We start from the raw sequence: 18,188 nt of genomic DNA on the forward strand, positions 1-18,188 counted from the left end.
CCGGTTAACAGTGCGCTCAACCGGTGCGCACTGTACTGCATCGGCCTGTTAGGTAGTAACTGCCACTCTGTGCCAGTTTTTGTTAAAGGTGGTAACTACCATAAGAAACAGCTGGGCAGACTGGATGGACAATTTGGAATGTTTCTGCCTTCATTACTATATTATTATGTATGTTATATTACTACACTTAACAGAAAGTATGGAGATTTCTACCTTTAACCAATTAGCTTTCATGCTTTTGAGGCAACTTCAACATCGCTCTTTGCTTCGACGGGAGGGAAAAAGAGCAACTGGATTCAGACGACAGCCAACACTGGCCCTGACTTTTATGGTCCAGGGGGAAAAAACCACAGAACTGTTTTTATAGCCAAGTCCAAAACCAAAACACATTCAAGCAGCATTGTCTGATTTATCAAGAAGGCTGCTCACCTACTAAAACTGTTGCTAGCAATAATTTTGTAATGGATTTGACAGATGTTTATTTTTGATTGTAAATATTATTACCCTTACCATAAGACTCAGTGATAACCAACACGGAGCAGCAATTACTACCATTAGAAACCTGCTGGGCAGATTGGATAGACAATTTGGTCTTTTTCTGCCGTCATTACTATGTTATGTTACATTTTAATTCGATCTAGAGTCGGATTTAAGATTTAGACACCCCCTAAACAGATTACATGATCGAAAGCAAACAGACGTAAGCTGCTATTCGTCCGAGATATTCGTTGTCTTTAAAATTTGGCGCCCTAGGCAGTAGCCTATATTCTCTACACCTAAATCCGGGTTTGATTCACCCCCCCTACTTAAGAACATGCCACCAAAAGATGAAGACGTAACACAACAGCACAGCAAAATATCACAGCGCTGGAAACGCATTGTTTCTACACACCAATACAAAGCCAAACTAGAAAAGAAAAAATAGGGGAATGGGGGGCATGCGCACGCGCCCAGCGGCGTGAGATTTCCCCACGCTCGATTCTGACGTCACACAACTCTAGAAGCCTTACCTTTCCCCGCCCCTTTGTCCGCCTTAAAATAGACCTAATCCGGTTTCTCCCCACGACAATCCCAATTGGGCAGACAGAAAGCCGGGGAAGTGGGGCCGTGCTTGGCCAATTCTCGACCGATTCGCTAGTTGGACCAGGCCGATCGTAGGCAGCCAATAGGCGACAGACTCACGGACCCTGAAGGTGGACCCGTCGAATCCAAGGACCAATGAGAGTGTGCGAAAGCCTTGCATTGGGGCGTCGCCGCCTGCGGCTTGTAAAGGAAACAAAAGAAACTAAAAAAAAAAAAATAATTAATTAAAAAAAAAAAAGCTACCGCACGTTGGTTTAAAAAAAAAAAAAAAATCTGGCGCTGGCGCTTATTTTTTTTCTCCTCCGGTCCCCACTTTCTCCTTTCCTTCTTTTATCCGTGTGTATGAGCAGAATGTTTTAATTTAGCTATATTTTTGTAAAGATAAAAGTTTTATTTTTTTAACTTCAGATACGTATATTTTTAAAGCAATATGTTAAAGTATTACCACAGAAGATCGTCTGAGTAGAAAAGGGGGACGGAAAACAAAAGAAGCCTCAGCAGCAGGCCGCAGAGCGCCGGAGCCGAGCAGCAAGAGGCTTGGGAAAGGGGGAGCCGAGCCCATGCCGAGCAGCGCATCCGCCCTGACGGACCACGAGCATTGCCGGGAGCGCATGGCCGGGCTCGTCCTGGACGAGGACGGGCTGCACGATGACGGCGAGGCACGGCTTCGGCTCCCCACCCTGCATCCCACCGCCCGGCCCGGGGACGGAGAAGAGGGGGAGGAGGAAGAAGACGGCGAGCCGGCGGCGGAGGAGGAGGAAGAACAGCGTCATAGCGTTAGGGGCTCCCCCGTGCAGCTACTGCCGCCGCTGCTTCCCGGGCTGGGCTCGGTGCAGCTGCCGCCCCCCGTCGCGGTCTTTGAGGCGCACGAGACCGGCGTGGCGCTGCTGTGCGGAGCGGAAGCGGCGGACCCGCAGGCGGTGTTCGCCATGCTCTCGCAGGCCTATTGTGGCGGGGCGGCGGCTGCAGGGGAGCAGGCCGCGCTGCTCCGCAGGAAGAGCGTCAACACCAACGAGTTCGTCCCGGTGCCTAGCTCCGAGCACGTTGCTGAGATCGTGGGGCGGCAGGGTGAGTGATCCCGGGGGGGGGGGGGAGGTGAGAGACAGAAGCTGCGTGGGGACTTCTTATGGGGAGGGGGGGGGAAGCTGACGTGGAAGCGGTGGCGGGGTGAAGGTGTATAAAGGATGAGATGGAACGTTCATAATGTATAGATTTTTAAAGAGAATACACCCGAAATCGTGTGTATGTATATAGAAGGTGGGAGCTAATGAGGGAAGGTGGAATTTGAGAATAAATTACAGTGGAAGAGACGGAGTTGGGGGTATAGCAGGGTGAGGAGAGTATGGCGGGACCATGGAGGGTCCTTTTTAAAAAAAAAAAGAACTGAAGGGACAGCTCCATCGCCTGGGTTCCGTAGGAAGCCAATTAGGTAGTCGAGGTAGATGGGCCTTCACGTCCTTATCTGGCGTCACATTTTATGTTTCTGTGGACGTATTGGAAGCTGGGATTATATTTCTTGCTCTGTACTGTGAAATTTCTACATGTTTTCAAACCTACATATGAGATTTTTCTGCTAATTTTTGTGCTTTGTTCCCTTAAGAATGTAACATACAGTACTTGACACAGGAGTTTGTTTATAAGGCAAAGCTGCCCAAGTTGGCCTGGTAGCTTTCAGTATGTCCATAATTAATATGCATGAGGTACATTTACACATTGGAGACTCAGTATATGTATAATTTAACTCATGAATATTTGTTTTGGATATCTTGAAAACTTGGCTTGCTGTGGGGTTCCCAGGACAGGTTTAGGAAACCTTGTTGAAAAGTACTTTATTTTGTTCCCCTTCCTGTCACTTTCCCAATTCTGCCCTCCCCCCCCCCCCCCCCCTTCTCCCTTAGACGCCTAACCAGCTGTCAACCACTATTTCTCTACTTTCAAAAGAACATAAAACAAAATTTAACATAGTAAACAATTTGATCAGATTGTCTTGCGAAAATGTGTGGTGGTAAAGTTAACCAGAATGGGAGAAAATTCTAAAAATTTGGAATTTTTTCTCATTTTACCTTTCTCAATTTTCCTGTGTCATGTCCTATTTCTTTCTTTGTTACTAAATTCTATTTCTGTTTCTTCCTTCGTTATTTCATCTTTTCTTTCTTCATGATATATATTTGTGTTTATCTCACACATTGTTTGTTTTAGCCTGCCTATTCTTCCCCAGCCTCCTTCTTTCTCAGAAAGAGAACACATCTCAACATGGATGAATGAGTCAGTGTAACAGGGGGAACTTTAAACTTGGGGGTGGGAGTTGTTGAAGGCTTGGGGGGGGGGGGTCAGTTAAAGATACACTGTTACAGGTACGTACATCACAGTATGCACCTGTGACAATCTGGTGTTATTAGGAGTGCTGAAACTTGAAAAGTTAATTTGACTGTGTAGGTGATAAAACATTGGTGGGATGCGGTAACAGGAAAATTATCTTAACCATGCTCCTTTTCCTTATTGTGGGTATTAGGTCTGCAAAATTTATAGCAAATTGCTGAATCTAGGTCTTGTTTAGTTATTGTGGTTGCCAGAGCCCCTTCAGTGCTCCTGCCCAACACTCTTAAGTCACATGCAAGGCTGGAAAGAGTCGAAACTCAAAGGGAAAGATGAGGAGGAGCTGTGTGCACCAAAGTGGATCTGGCTTGCCATGCCATTAATTATCATGCCAGGGTTCGCGCTTTAGCTAGGAAAGAGAGACATATGTTCTCAGAAAGTACCTCCTCTGTGTTTTAAGAGCTACTACAGCTGACCTATTGCTGCAGTGTGCTGAGAGCAGAGTCCAAGTGCCTGATCTGAGCATCAGGCAGTGAAGAGTTTTTTTTTTTCTCTGGCATACTTGATCAGGTCTGTGCAGTGGCACACTGGTTGGGAAACACGGTCTTAGCTTCCTCTCTCTAGCACTCATGTTTTTTCTTCTGTGCAATCTTTGCCCTCAACTTTGCCTCCTGCAGCTGCTATTGTTCTTTCAACCTTCTCACTCAGTACTTAGTCACTTGTGCGGCCAGGAGCCTCTTCTCTAGCACGCAGAGTCATGCAAGTGCAAAATCTGTTATGGCAACTTATTACCCAGGATTTCACTGCTCTAGTTAGTTGTGTTGGTGACCCATCTTTCAGTAAGTGTCTTCATTTTCTTAATGTTCTCTTTGGTACATCTTTCATCCCACAGCTTAAACTTTCTCTTCATTAGTTCTTCTCTTCCATCTCATTTTGGATTCACCAGACACTGTTCCTATAAATTCATTTTGGCTTGATATCTGAAGTGAAAGAATCTTCCCAGGGCCAGGTTGGGGTCTGTAGTCTGAGATTAGAGATTGTGGTAGGAGAAGTTGATGTGTATAGCTTCTTTAGGGTGGGCTCGCAGGAAACAATGGCAGAGGTTATGATGGTTATAGAAAGAAGTAGAGCAGTATGTGGATATAGCAGGTGGTTGAAGTCTTGAGGCATAGGAACTTGGGGAAATGAAGCTGTGAAGAAAGATGGAGCTAAGCAAAAATAATCACACGTTTTGGAATCGGGTTGGGAGGGGCTTTCTTTCAGATGCAGAGCCAGTGGTCACCCTGTAGGGAAGAGTTTTTTTTTACCAGATGGAAGGAGTAGAGGAACAAAGGAGAGAGAATACCTTGTAGACAGAATTAGGAAATAAAATCATAGTAATGGCAGACAGGTCACCAGGATTCAACACAGATTTAATAGCACCTAACATCAGTGGAAGGGCAAGAAAAGGTTAGGTCTGCACAGTGCTTGACTAGTATCAGGTGTCCTATTGCTATAGGTAGGGTGGAGAGTGAGGGAAGTGGTGACAGATGTCTATATGTATAACGCCTGTATCTTTTGATTAAGAGACTTTTTATTTTTTTTCCAGCTGATGTGACAAAAGTGATCAAGGTTTACTCATAATATCACTTTGGGGTAATATTTGGGTGAGGTTCTACCTGTATTGTCTTGAAGTTGGATGTGTGTTGTATTAGCTTTGAGGAGGAGTAAAGTTTAAAATCAGGTGTTTGGAAAAGGGAGGAGAAATGAAATCCTGGAGTTACTGCAAGAGAAAGGAGAATCCTAGAAATGGAAGATAATGGACTTTGCAGCTCTTATCAACAATAGAGTGCCCAGTTCTGAGGCAGTACCACATTTTAAGTGTAACCCCTGGGTTGATTTTTAAGCTTCAAAACTCCTTTCCTTAATCTCCTCATTTGCTCTCCAGCTCTGCTGTACTGCAAATACTCACAAGCATGGGCATTGCTTTGACTTATTCCTTTCCTCCAATTGCTTTCTTGACTTCATCTCAGTTTTTCCTATCTCAGGCTATCATCTGATAGCTTTCACACTAAACCACTCTCCCCCACAGCCTTGTCTAGTCACCATTCACCTTTAGGAATCTCCAAGCTGTTGACCTTTGTATCCTCTCCACTACTGTTTCATCTCTCCTTTCTTCCACTGCATTGTCTGAGAAAGTTGACAAAACAGTTTCTTCTTACAGTATGCTCCCCTCTGCTTTAGACACTCACCCTTTCCCTTACCTGTAAGCTGCACCAAACTCCAGCCTTGGCTCACCCCTAGAATTCACTTCCTACATTTCTTTGCCCGCTCTGCAAAATGTCTCTGGATGAAATTCTATGCCGACTTCATTCATTTAAAATTCAATGTGACCTCCTTTCAGTCTATTGTCCTTGCCAAGTGAGATGATTGTCTGACAAAGTCCTGCATCAAACTCTCACCATCTCTTTGCCATACTCACTTCCCTCATCAAAGTTAATTCCTTCCCTTCTTCCCCCCCCCCCCCCCCCCCCCCCCCCCCACACACACACACACACACACACACACACACTCTGCCCAGGCTATGGCTGACTACGTCCATGCAAAATTCACAAAATTAGTCTTGTGTTCTCACCACTTCTTTAAGAACATAAGAAAATGCCATACTGGGTCAGACCAAGGGTCCATCAAGCCCAGCATCCTGTTTCCAACAGTGGCCAATCCAGGTCATAAGAACCTGGCAAGTACCCAAAAACTAAGTCTATTCCATGTTACTGTTGCTAATGGCAGTGGCTATTCTCTAAGTGAACTTAATAGCAGGTAATGGACTTCTCCAAGAACTTATCCAATCCTTTTTTAAACACAGCTATACTAACTGCACTGACCACATCCCCTGGTAACAAATTCCAGAGTTTAATTGTGCGTTGAGTAAAAAAGAACTTTCTCCGATTAGTTTTAAATGTGCCCCATGCTAACTTCATGGAGTGCCCCCTAGTCTTTCTACTATCCGAAAGAGTAAATAACCGATTCACATCTACCCGTTCTAGACCTCATGATTTTAAACACCTCTATCATATCCCCCCTCAGTCGTCTCTTCTCCAAGCTGAAAAGTCCTAACCTCTTTAGTCTTTCCTCGTAGGGAAGCTGTTCCATTCCCCTTATCATTTTGGTAGCCCTTCTCTGTACCTTCTCCATCGCAATTATATCTTTTTTGAGATGCGGCGACCAGAACTGTACACAGTATTCAAGGTGTGGTCTCACCATGGAGCGATACAGAGGCATTATGACATTTTCCGTTTTATTCACTATTCCCTTTCTAATAATTCCCAACATTCTGTTTGCTTTTTTGACTGCCGCAGCACACTGAACCGACGATTTCAATGTGTTATCCACTATGACACCTAGATCTTTCTTGGGTTGTAGCACCTAATATGGAACCTAACATTGTGTAATTATAGCATGGGTTATTTTTCCCTATATGCATTACCTTGCACTTATCCACATTAAATTTCATCTGCCATTTCGATGCCCAATTTTCCAGCCTCACAAGGTCTTCCTGCAATTTATCACAATCTGCTTGTGCTTTAACTACTCTGAACAATTTTGTGTCATCTGCAAATTTGATTATCTCACTCGTCGTATTTTTTTCCAGATCATTTATAAATATATTGAAAAGTAAGGGTCCCAATACAGATCCCTGAGGCACTCCACTGTCCACTCCCTTCCACTGAGAAAATTGTCCATTTAATCCTACTCTCTGTTTCCTGTCTTTTAGCCAGTTTGCAATCCACGAAAGGACATCGCCACCTATCCCATGACTTTTTACTTTTCCTAGAAGCCTCTCATGAGGAACTTTGTCAAACTCCTTCTGAAAATCCAAGTATACTATATCTACCGGTTCACCTTTATCCACATGTTTATTAACTCCTTCAAAAAAGTGAAGCAGATTTGTGAGGCAAGACTTGCCTTGGGTAAAGCCATGCTGACTTTGTTCCATTAAACCATGTCTTTCTATATGTTCTATGATTTTGATGTTTAGAACACTTTCCACTATTTTTCCTGGCACTGAAGTGAGGCTAACCGGTCTGTAATTTCCCGGATCACCCCTGGAGCCCTTTTTAAATATTGGGGTTACATTTGCTATTCTGCCCTTCCCCTGGCTTCCTCCATTCTCCTCCACAGTGGAGGAAAGTGCCCATCTTGTCTCCTCCAAATGCTCTACTTGTTCCTCTGACTCCCATTCCCACTCAGTTCCTGAGCTTTGTCTCCACTGCGGTCATACTTTTGAAGATGTAACAGATGGAATCTCACATTCCACTCTCACCATATCCTGAAACTCCGAGTGGCTGGGTGGGACCGGTTTGAGCACCCCTGCTCTAAATAAGCTTTCCCTCTCATCTTCCCAACAGTCCTATGTGTTCTTGAATTTTGTTTTACTGTTGTGGTCTTCCTTGGGAGGCTGTTCCATGTATCTACCACCCCTTTTCTGAAAAAAAAAATGTTGTTAGTAGTGGAAGGGTTTGTCAAAAAATGATGGGCAGAAAAGGCAGGCATAGACATGCATAGACTCTGTTCTCCAACCTTCCCTGCCCCGCAGGACTCCATTAACTCTTGGGATCATAGTGAATATGCACGTGCTTTTCCCAGTGGCAAAAAGGCGGTATGCTATCAAAGTGCACACAGCATGTGCACTTTTTATCCCTGGAAAGGCTGGTCTGTTCCGAAGCACATTTTACACACGTATTCATTTCATGCCTGTGAGGAAGCGCATAAAAGGCAAAACTTTATTTGTTTCTCCTTTATGGCTGGATTTACTTTGGTTATTTCCCTATTCTTGGGTAAAAAGCTTAGGGGTTGATATTCAAAAGATCTAGGTGCCTAACTCAAAAGGGTTAGGCATTTAGATCTGCTTAGATGAAAATTTCCCTCTGCTTAACGCCTAAATTTAGGTACCTAAAAAGTAGGCATGGCCAGGGCAGAAAAAGTAAATTAGGTGCTGATTTCCATCCTAGTTTTAGGTGCCTAAGTTTCCTGAATTTTCAGCCTAAAACGTAGGTGCCTGGATCAGATGTTTAACTTCTTTGAAAATCAGAGTGCACATAAATAAGGCCCTTAAAGGGGGCCTAAAGAACAATTTTTTGCATGGGCATGAAGAAGAGAGCTGAAGAACCAGCACTGAACATCAGATGGCCCGAAAGGCAGCACAGATATACATGTTGAGTGTCATAGATAGTAAGCAATACGCACAAGTGACACACTATATAGAGAGATGTCACTCCTCAGCCGACCTTCTTTGAATTTCATGTGATCATCTTGTTCTACAATGTCCTTTCCACTGAAGGCAGCAAATGGTTGCCAGTGAAGATCCTTAATCTCTTCTGTTCAGTAGGTAGCTTTCGCTCTCCTCCCTCAGTATGCTTTTAACTATCTTAAGCAGGACTGGAAAAAAACTTTTTTTTTTTTTTTTTAATTAAACCACAGCTCAAATTTTTAGGAGCCAAGGAAAAAAATGTACCCTGTATAAACTTATACATTTCCATTTTGTGCTTTTTTCATTTATTTTACTTTTTTTTTCTTTTCCTTCCCTTCAGCTGCTTTCTCCAGCTCACTTGGGTTCTGATTCCTTCTTATGGCCGGTAGCAGGAGACTGTCGTAGCCAACACCCCTTGGGGTGATTCCAGCTCCTCCATGCAGCCCAGCAGTTGCTTCATTTGGGGCAGAGTCTGAGGACCACTGGCAGCTCCTCTTGAGCCTGAGGCAATGCTAAGCATGCACCAAAGTTTAGGCAGCAGCACACAGGTGACAATACTTTTCCAGCCCTGGTCTTGCTAAAATGTACAAAATCAGGAAAGGGAAGAATGCTCAGTGCCACAAAAGGGAACATTGGGTTAGTGTTAGTGTGTCATCAAATCGCAGAATTTAATCCAAGGACAAGTCATAGCCACAGCTTCTTTTATAATAGGGTTTAAATAAGGCAGTAGGAGTTGACATCGTCATCTGTTCTAAAAAAGAACAAAACACTCTTCTACTTAGTTTTATATTAGCAGAATAGATTTTGGACATTTTAGCATAAGAAAATGCACAATAAACATAGGTAAAAGTCAGATGCAAAATTTCCATTTTCATCATAGATGAAGGCAAATCTGGTGTCCAGTTGCCCCTGTTTTTAAAATGTTACTGATTGAAGCATGGTGTTTCCATCAAGGTCACAGCCAAGCTGTGAAGTTTATATTCCATAATAATGATTTTATTTAGCAGAGTTTAAACATCTTGGGTTTTCCATTTGCAGAATTGGAGTATTTTCTTAAAATTCTTAAGCAGAAGGTTAACAAGCAGAAAAGCAAAAATGTCAGTGTAAAAATATCATTCAGTGATGATACTGGATAAAGTTGTATAGTTCCCGTGCTTGTCCACGTGGATAAGTCAAAATAAAGGTCTGTAAAGTTGTAGGTGTTGCTTTTATTGAACTAACTTAATTACATTTCTGACAGGCTGTTTTCATCAAAAATGAAAAAAGCAAAAATGAGTAGATTAGTGTAAAGGATAACATTGCCCAAACATAGGTAAATTACAGGTTGCATTACAATGGAAGTGTAAAGTGAAAGGGATATGATGTATGACACAAGACAGCTAACATCATAAAGAGGGGGAAATGATCTTATGCCTATGGGTGGAGGGACTTTTTTTGGGGGGGGGGGGGTGCAGATTAATCAGCAAACAAGGCAACCAGAACTATCCATAAATAAGAATCACAATTAAAATGTTCAAACACTTCAAAACATCCAGAAAAGTACTTAATACGGACATGGGTTTCCTCACCCATTTCCAGTCATAATCCTGCTGGGTCTATAAATCTTCTCACCAGTCTGACACATCATCCCCTCTTCTATCCTACCTTTTTACTTTACTCCATTAGGCAGCCTATTATTTGTAGGTTTGGTCAACATCACATCACGCTTTCTATTCTATTTCATCTGCTCACTTTAGCTTTGAACTGATGCAGAGAGTGTAACTCTGGATCACTTTGATTTACTTCAATATGGTAGTTAGTTGGAGACATTGTTTAAACTGCTTTTCCTAGCGTGTAGCAGATGGACTCAGGACCAATGGGTATAGTCTACTCCTGATAGCAGTTGGAGACGGATCAGATTTCAATCAGATTTCAATCTGACATATACCCCTGCAGGAAGTGCAGCTCCTCAGTATGTTCCGTCTCCATAGCAGTTAGGGACTCTATGCATGCTAGCATAGCGTTAGAGTAAAATTTACCAAAGGAATCCAAATTAAGAAGAAATTTTACCTATACAGACGAGCCCCTCTCTCCTGCGATGACACCCGTTGGGTCCCTCCCCCAGTTGAGATTCTCATGGTGATTCCCGTGATCCCTCTGAGGCGAGCCTCGGTCCGGCAGCCAACCCTCGGCGGGGACCTAGCCCCAGGCAGCGGGTACAACCTCGAGCGCGGCGGTAAAGGTATTTTCCCTCTCCCCCGCAGCCGGAGACTGCCCGGAACGAAACCGGGAAGCGCCGGGACTAGGAAAGGTAAAAATCTATTTAAAAGTCTCCGGTCTCCGAAGCTCGAGGAGACGCACAGGTCGCCAGCCGGGACCAGTGCCACCAGGTTGATCGGCCCTTCAGGTCCTTCAGGTCTAGCCCTAACAGGGCTAGACCTGAAGGACTTGGAAAGAGAAGTGATCTGAAACCATCTGTATCAGCGCTGAAGGTGTGGAAGAAAACCCAATATGTGTTGAAGCTATCCACTCCTTCGGTGCTGAAGCTTAAGGAAAGGCATAATGAATGAATCGGACCTTGCTCAGCAATGGGCTCTTGAGTGCTTGAACATCTGTTTCTCTGGGGAGTCATAAAGACATCCTGGATTGGCTTGGACTCTCAGAATATCCTACCAGACTCATATGGTCCAGCGCTTGTACTCTATCTTAGAAAAGGCAAATGTATTAGCTGCTTCGCTTCAGATGATCAAAGAGAATTCAGGTCATTTATGATTCAATGTACTGTTTGTGTAAAGCTGAATCAAAACAGTTTCTTGCATCACAGGTTCTAATCATCTAAATGCTGAAGAATGGAGATGGGCTTTATTTTCTCTCTTCATGAACTGATCTTAAATTTTTAAGATTGTTTACATATAAAAATTTCATAAAGAGTGGTTAATAATGTGCAGAATCCAAGCATTTTCTTAAGGGAGTAATTTTGTAACAGTCTACATAAAAAGTCATCAAATGCATGTTACACCAATTTTCAAAGCAAACTTAACATGTATGTGTGAAAATTGTCCCACCAAAACGAGTTCATAATCAATCTCATCCTGATTCCTCAGTTGAAATTTATAGGGACTCTGCTAGATGACTTAAGCTGCGATTTTACCTGCTAACACAATCTTGGGACTTAGTATTCACAGTGGATTAATCTGTGAAGAGACACTGGATATCAGCCTAGATTATGTGCAGGCATTAGGCCTGATGGCATAACCAGTATATATTATTAACATAGTGCATCTCCATATAAGACATGCCTAGTGGATACTAAAATCCCAGTGAAATCAAGCCACTCAGGGACTGCAAGACTTGCATTTGACTAATGGAGAAGCTCGGAGTCTCTTAATGGTTTTTCCATTGCAATCCTACCAAAAATATGCTCTTCCATTGTTAGAAACTTCCTCACTCAATGGTTCTGATCATGGATGCATCCAGCCTGGGCTGGGGAGCTCACTTACTTGGACTACACACCCAGAAATCATGATCTCTTGAAGAGAAAAGATTGCATAGCTACCTGCTGGCGCTAAAGGTAGTACGTTAACAGGTTTTTGCAAATCAGGTGGCCAGCCAAACTGTTCATTTGGAGGTAGGCTGCGCGGCTCGGCTATACAGAATCGGTAGCCTTGCGCGCGCCGATCCAGGATTTTAGCGGATACGTGCGGCTACGCGCGTATCTACTAAAATCCAGCGTACTTTTGTTTGCGCCTGATGCGCCAACAAAAGTACGCCAAATCGCGCTGTCTGAAAATCTACCCCTAAAAGTGCAATGGGAGTGGTAAGATAACAAAGACAAAACAAGAGTTCCGAAATCCAAGCAAAGACATAGTATCAAGGAGTAACTGATGATGACCAGTGTCAAAAGCAGCAGACAGGTCAAGGAAGATAGAATAAAGACCTTTGGCTTTAGCTATAAACAGGTGTTTGGAAACTTTGGCAAGGGCTGTTGCTTTTTGAATGTAGCAGGTGAAAACCAGACTGAAATGGGATCAAGAACAGCTTGAGATGTAAAAGTCAAGACAGCAGTGGTGAACAGCACGTTCAAATAGTTTGGAGGCAAAAGGGAGAAGGAATATGAGATGATAGTTGGCAGGACAGGTAGGATCCAGTAAGGGATTTTTAAGGAATGGTATGATTACAGCAGGCATAGTGGCAGTGGAGAGTGATAGATTGAGGATGTGACAGATAGAAGGGATGACTGCAGTGGAGATGGAGCTGAGGAATCAGGTGGGGACAGGGTCAGAGGAACAAGTAGTGAATTTGGAAGAAGACAGATAATGAGCAGTTTCCTCCACTGTGACTTCAAGAAAGGCGGAGAGCGTGGAGGCTAAGGGAGAGGCAGGTAAAGGTGAAATAGTTGAACTCGACTAATTTTGTGAATCTTGTCATGGAAGTAGTCAGCCATAGTCTGGGCAGAGAGAGAAGGGGAGTAGGGAGGCAAGGGAAGTTTGAGGAGGGAATTGAGTGACAGAGATGGCATGGGTTGGATGTAAGAGTTCGTCAGATGGACATAGTCTTGTTTGGCAAGTGTAATAGCATACGGGAAAGTGGTCAGCAAGAATTTGAAGTGTATGAAGTCTGCAAGGGCACAAGATTTTAGCCAGAGATGTTCTGCAGAGCGGGCGCAGGAATGTAGGTAGCAAATTGTAGGGGTGAGCCAAGGCTGAGGTTTAGTCACCTTACAGGACAGGTAAGAGGAGGGCCAAAAGTGTCTAAGGCTGAAGAGAGTATAGTGTTGTAAGCAGAAACTGCTTCATCAACAGATTCAGACAAAGTTGTAGAGGAAGGAGAAATGAAACAGCAGGGGAAAAGATGCAAATGTCAACAGCTTGGAGAATCCTAAAGGTGTAAGTGGTGACTGAATGAGTCTGTGGGAGAGGGTGGTTTAATGTGAAAGTTATCAGATGATGGTCTGAGATAGAAAGAACTGAGGTGGCAAAGTCTGAGAGACAGCAGTTGGAAGCAAAGACTAGGTTTAGGCAGTGGCCATGCTGGTGAGTAGAGGTGGAGGAGCAGATTTGGAGATCAAATGAAGTTAGAGAGTAGTTTGAGGCATAAGAGTTAGAGGGGTCAACTACATGGAGGTTAAAGGCACCAAGGATAAGGAACTAGAAATATGGGTCAACAAAGAAGGAAAGCCAGGAGTCAGTCAGTGAAAGTAGGAGGGAGATTCATCAGGGGGTTGATAGATGACAGCTACCGGGGAGAGGTAGTGGAGTGAATAGGTGGATGGAATGGGCTTCAAAGGAAGAAAGAGTGGGATTTAGATGGGAGAAGAGGTTGAAAACTGCAGGAGGGGGGGAGAGCAGTAGTCTAACACCACCACCACGGCCTACAAGGTGAGATGTGTAGGAGAAAAGAGAACCTCAATGATTCAGAGCAACAACTGAAGCAGTTAAGGCAAGGAGATGAAGAGAATGAGGTGCAAAAAAAGTAATGAATTAAAGGCAAGTTTCTTGGAGATGGAGTTTGCATTCCAAAGGGAGTGCAAGAAAGGAAGAGAAGAGGGAGGGAGACGGGGAATAGTGATAAGATTGGAGGGGTTAAGGCTTGATATGGGAAGATTGCCTTGAATGCCAGGATTTAGGTTGATATCCCCAGCTGAAAGTAAAAGGAGCAGGAGAATATGGAGACAAAAGACAGAGTTCTGCCGATAACGACAGCGATGAGATAGTGTCAAGATGAGTGGAAAAGGCAGAATGAGGGGAAGAAAAATTTGAATTTCAAGAGCAGTGGTCAGTGCAGAGGACAGAATGGCAGGTGAGAGAATGTAGGAATAGGGGAGGGTGAACTTGATGGTAGTTGTGGTTTGCAGCAGGGTATAAGATTAGCAACAGAAATAGAAAATATATTGGTGACGTGGGGAATAAGAAGAGTTCTCACAGAACAAGCAGGATGGTAGTCCTCGCATATGGGTGACATCAGAATAGAGCCCAATCACGGAACACTTTTGTCAGTTTCCAGAACTTTGATTGGCACTTACTGGGCATGCCCAGCATAGCATCAACCCTGCAGCCAGCAGGGGTCCTCCTTCAGTCTTCTTTTTCCATGCAGCAGTAGCCATGCGGGTTAAGGAGCTCTTCAGGGATTCTTGATAGGATTTTTCCTCACGGAACTTTTGTTAAAAAAAAAAAAAATTTCAAAAAATTTTACCCCACAGGGGTCCCCTTATCGATTTCTTTACTTTGCGGTCGAATGGTAAGTTTTTTGCCCGTTTGCAGTTGATTCCCGTCGAGTTTTTCCCTCACAGCCTATCGATCGCACTGCGACTAAATTTTGTTGAAGCCATGGCACCTGGTTTCTGTCCATGCCCCGACTGCACTCGAACAATGCCCATCACCGACCCTCACACTGTCTGTGTGATGTACTTGGGGGGCTGATCACGATGTCCTTACTTGCACCAAATGTGCCCAAATGACACCAAAAGGTCGCAAGGCTCGGCTCGATAAGATGGGTCTCCTCTTTCGGCCAAAAACCCTGACGCCATCGATAGCTTCGACATAGGCTCAACCAGTGCCGTCTATGTCGCGCCAGCACCGGGAATCTGCTGCTACCCGACCGGCCTCGACGATTCCACGGGTGTCGACTCCCTCTGTCGTCCCCCCCACCCCCCCTCAAGAAAAACATCGGGGTGAACATTGAGAAAAACATAGACACCGTCATCGTAAAGCTCAGGACATCGATACCGGTAAACCATTGACATCGTCTGAGCCTCCAACAAAGAAGCCCCGTACAGAAAAAGCTTCGTCCTCTTCGGTCTCTGGATCACTGAGGCATTACCCACCTGGACAGGTGCCGGGATCCGTGATTCCACCTTCACCAGTGGACCCTCCGGCTACGCCAGTGCTACCTCCTACTCCGGAACTGGGTATTCATGCCCCAGGTTTCCGTGAGGAATTGGATCTGATGATCCAAGAGGCCATCGGCAAAGCACTCCAGGGTTTCCAACTTCCATCGATGCCCGTTGATCTGTGCCTTTCCACCGGTGGATCCGAGGGACCAGACTCCTTCCTCGCCAATTCCCTTGTCATCGAAGGAAGCTGAAGAAACACAGCTCTTCATTCCACCTTCGGGAATGCCGCCCCTGACACATCCATCAATGTCACCGATCCCATCGGTGCCTCCGTCGTTGCCTCCATCGATGCCTTCGATTCCTCCTTCGGGACCATCGATACCCAGGCCAGGGCCTTCAGGAATAACTCAGTTACTTCCTTCTGGAAGAACATTTGGGAGTTGGTGATGACCCTTATAATCCTTGGACCGACAATTCGTCCCAGGATTCTGATCTACCTTCACAGCCCTCCCCTCCTGATGAAAGGAAGTGTTCTCCTCCAGAGGACCTGTCCTTTATTAATTTTGTAAAAGAGATATCTGAAAAGGTCCCATTCCAGCTTCAAACAGAAGAAGACTCTAGACACCAGATGCTAGAGCTTCTACAATTTCTCGATGCTCCAAAATAAATCATGTCCATTCCTATTCATAACATCCTTTTGGATCTTTTGAAGAGAAACTGGGAGCACCCTGGCTTGGTGGCACCTGTTAATCGAAAAGCAGATGCCACCTACTTAGTTCAGTCGGCCCCTGGCTTTCAAAGAACTCAGTTGGATCATCACTCGGTGGTTGAAATGTCCGCCCAAAAGAGGGCCAGACGCTCCAAACCTCATTCATCCATTCCCCCAGGGAAAGATCAGAAGTTCCTGGATGCATTTGGAAGACTGATATTCCATGGATCAATGCTCATCTCTCGCATTGCATCCTACGACCTTTACATGGCCCAATATAATAGGGCCTTGTTCACAAAGATTCAAGACTTTGCGGCCTTACCTCTGCAGTTCCAGGACCAGCTTCATGCCCTAGCACAAAAAGGATTAGATGCTGGCAAGCATGAAGTACGATCAGCGTATGACATCTTTGACACCGCTTCCAGGGTGTCAGCAGCTGGTACCAGTGCAAGGAAATTGGCCTGGCTGAAATCTTCAGACCTCAGACCAGAGGTACATGACAGATTGGCTGACCTGCCCTGTGTGGGGGATAATCTTTTCGGTTAAAAGATTCAAGAAGCAGTGGCACAGCTCAAGGACCACCAAGAGACTCTGCGCCAGCTCTTTACTGCTTTCTTTTTTTTATATATATATTTAATCTTTAAGTTTTATAATATTTAAAGACAGTATAAACATGTCATGGAATTTCCTGGGAAGGTCATTACAAATATTTTCTCCAATAAAGAACATCTTTAACAAAAGCAATATATGTGTGTTTAGCCTATCCCTGTAGTCACTATGCAAATAAGGGAGAACAAAAGGAAACTGGAGCAATCAAACTAAAAATATCTATTAAATCAGGAAAGAGAAAAATTGCAGTACTTATTACACATTGGCATTTCTAATGGATTCCTCCCCAATATTCCCACGTGATTTTAAGAATATCTGTAACTGATCAGGATCCATGAAGACATTATCATACATCATTCATTTTCATAATACACTTACTAGGAGATCTTATAGTTATTAAAGCTCCCAACTGGCGAGCTCTGGAACACAATGCCAAAAACTTTTTACGACACATTTGGGTGGATCTCACTATGTCGGGAAAGACCCAAATTTTTTCACCCAAATATGTTTTATTGTGATTTCTAAGAAACAATCTTATTGCACTGGCTCTCTGTAGGTGTCATAAATCTGACTGTTAAAGTCCCTCTTTTTTTCTACTTGTTCTTCTTGTGTAGTTTCGAGGAAACCAGATAGATCTCTTAATGGGGAATCAGTCTGTGGTAATTCCACTTGAGTATTCACATTCATACTGCCTCGTCTTTGATCATTGAGGAAAGATTTGCTATTCCTGCAGATGGATGTCTCCACACTTTCAGAGGTTCAGGATTCTTAAAACCGAGGAACTGTGTAAATCTCTCGAGTCACAGTAGGTCCTCAACCTGCAGTGCAGCCTTGTCTGCTTCACCAGGAAAGGAGTTGAGCAGGAGCTTTTCTAAAACCTCCCAGTCTGCTCAGGCCGCAGCCACAGGGTCAAGTTCCACTAGCTGCCAGGCATAGAAGGCAAAATGGCATCAATCGTTGAAACCATCACAGCCTGCGTTGAAGAAACACACAAGCATTCTAAGCGCAGTGCACCAGCACCATCAGCGTAGCCATCTCCACTGTCAGCGCCAACAGCATTGGTGATACACAATACGTCAACTCGTGAAACACAATTTCCTCTAATGCCAGTGGTACATGGCACATCGAGGCACTCAAAGCATGAAACACTGCATACAATGTTCTGGTGCACATTATGCACAGATGCCTAGCAAATCTGCAGCCTCCAAATATGATCCCACAATGCACAGTGCAAGAACTCATGGTGCAGCTCCAATGCCACCATGCAATATTAGCCTGCACCGGGACTCTTCAGCACACGTCTCTAAAGATCCATCCAAACATTCTACCCCATCAATACAGCCACCTCAGACTTTGATTTATCAAGCTGTTTTTTCCTCACAGCTGCCCATTCTAGATCAGTGGGAGAGAGGGTTAGGTTTCCCTTGCCA

At 44.3% G+C, this 18,188-nt stretch overlaps 1 protein-coding gene across 1 annotated transcript in view; it reads left to right on the plus strand.

Moving 5' to 3' along the window:
• Window positions 1–1,058: 1,058 nt before the first annotated feature.
• MEX3C (mex-3 RNA binding family member C) overlaps window positions 1,059–18,188 on the plus strand; it is a 28,863-nt gene continuing 11,733 nt past the window's right edge. The window contains exon 1 of the mRNA XM_029579972.1: window positions 1,059–2,151. Coding sequence (XP_029435832.1) covers window positions 1,644–2,151 — 508 coding nt within the window. The 5' untranslated portion in view covers window positions 1,059–1,643. The remainder of the gene's footprint in view (window positions 2,152–18,188) is intronic.

The sequence above is a fragment of the Rhinatrema bivittatum genome, chromosome 1, assembly GCF_901001135.1.
Source record: "Rhinatrema bivittatum chromosome 1, aRhiBiv1.1, whole genome shotgun sequence".
In the NCBI taxonomy this organism is placed as follows: Eukaryota; Metazoa; Chordata; class Amphibia; order Gymnophiona; family Rhinatrematidae; genus Rhinatrema; species Rhinatrema bivittatum.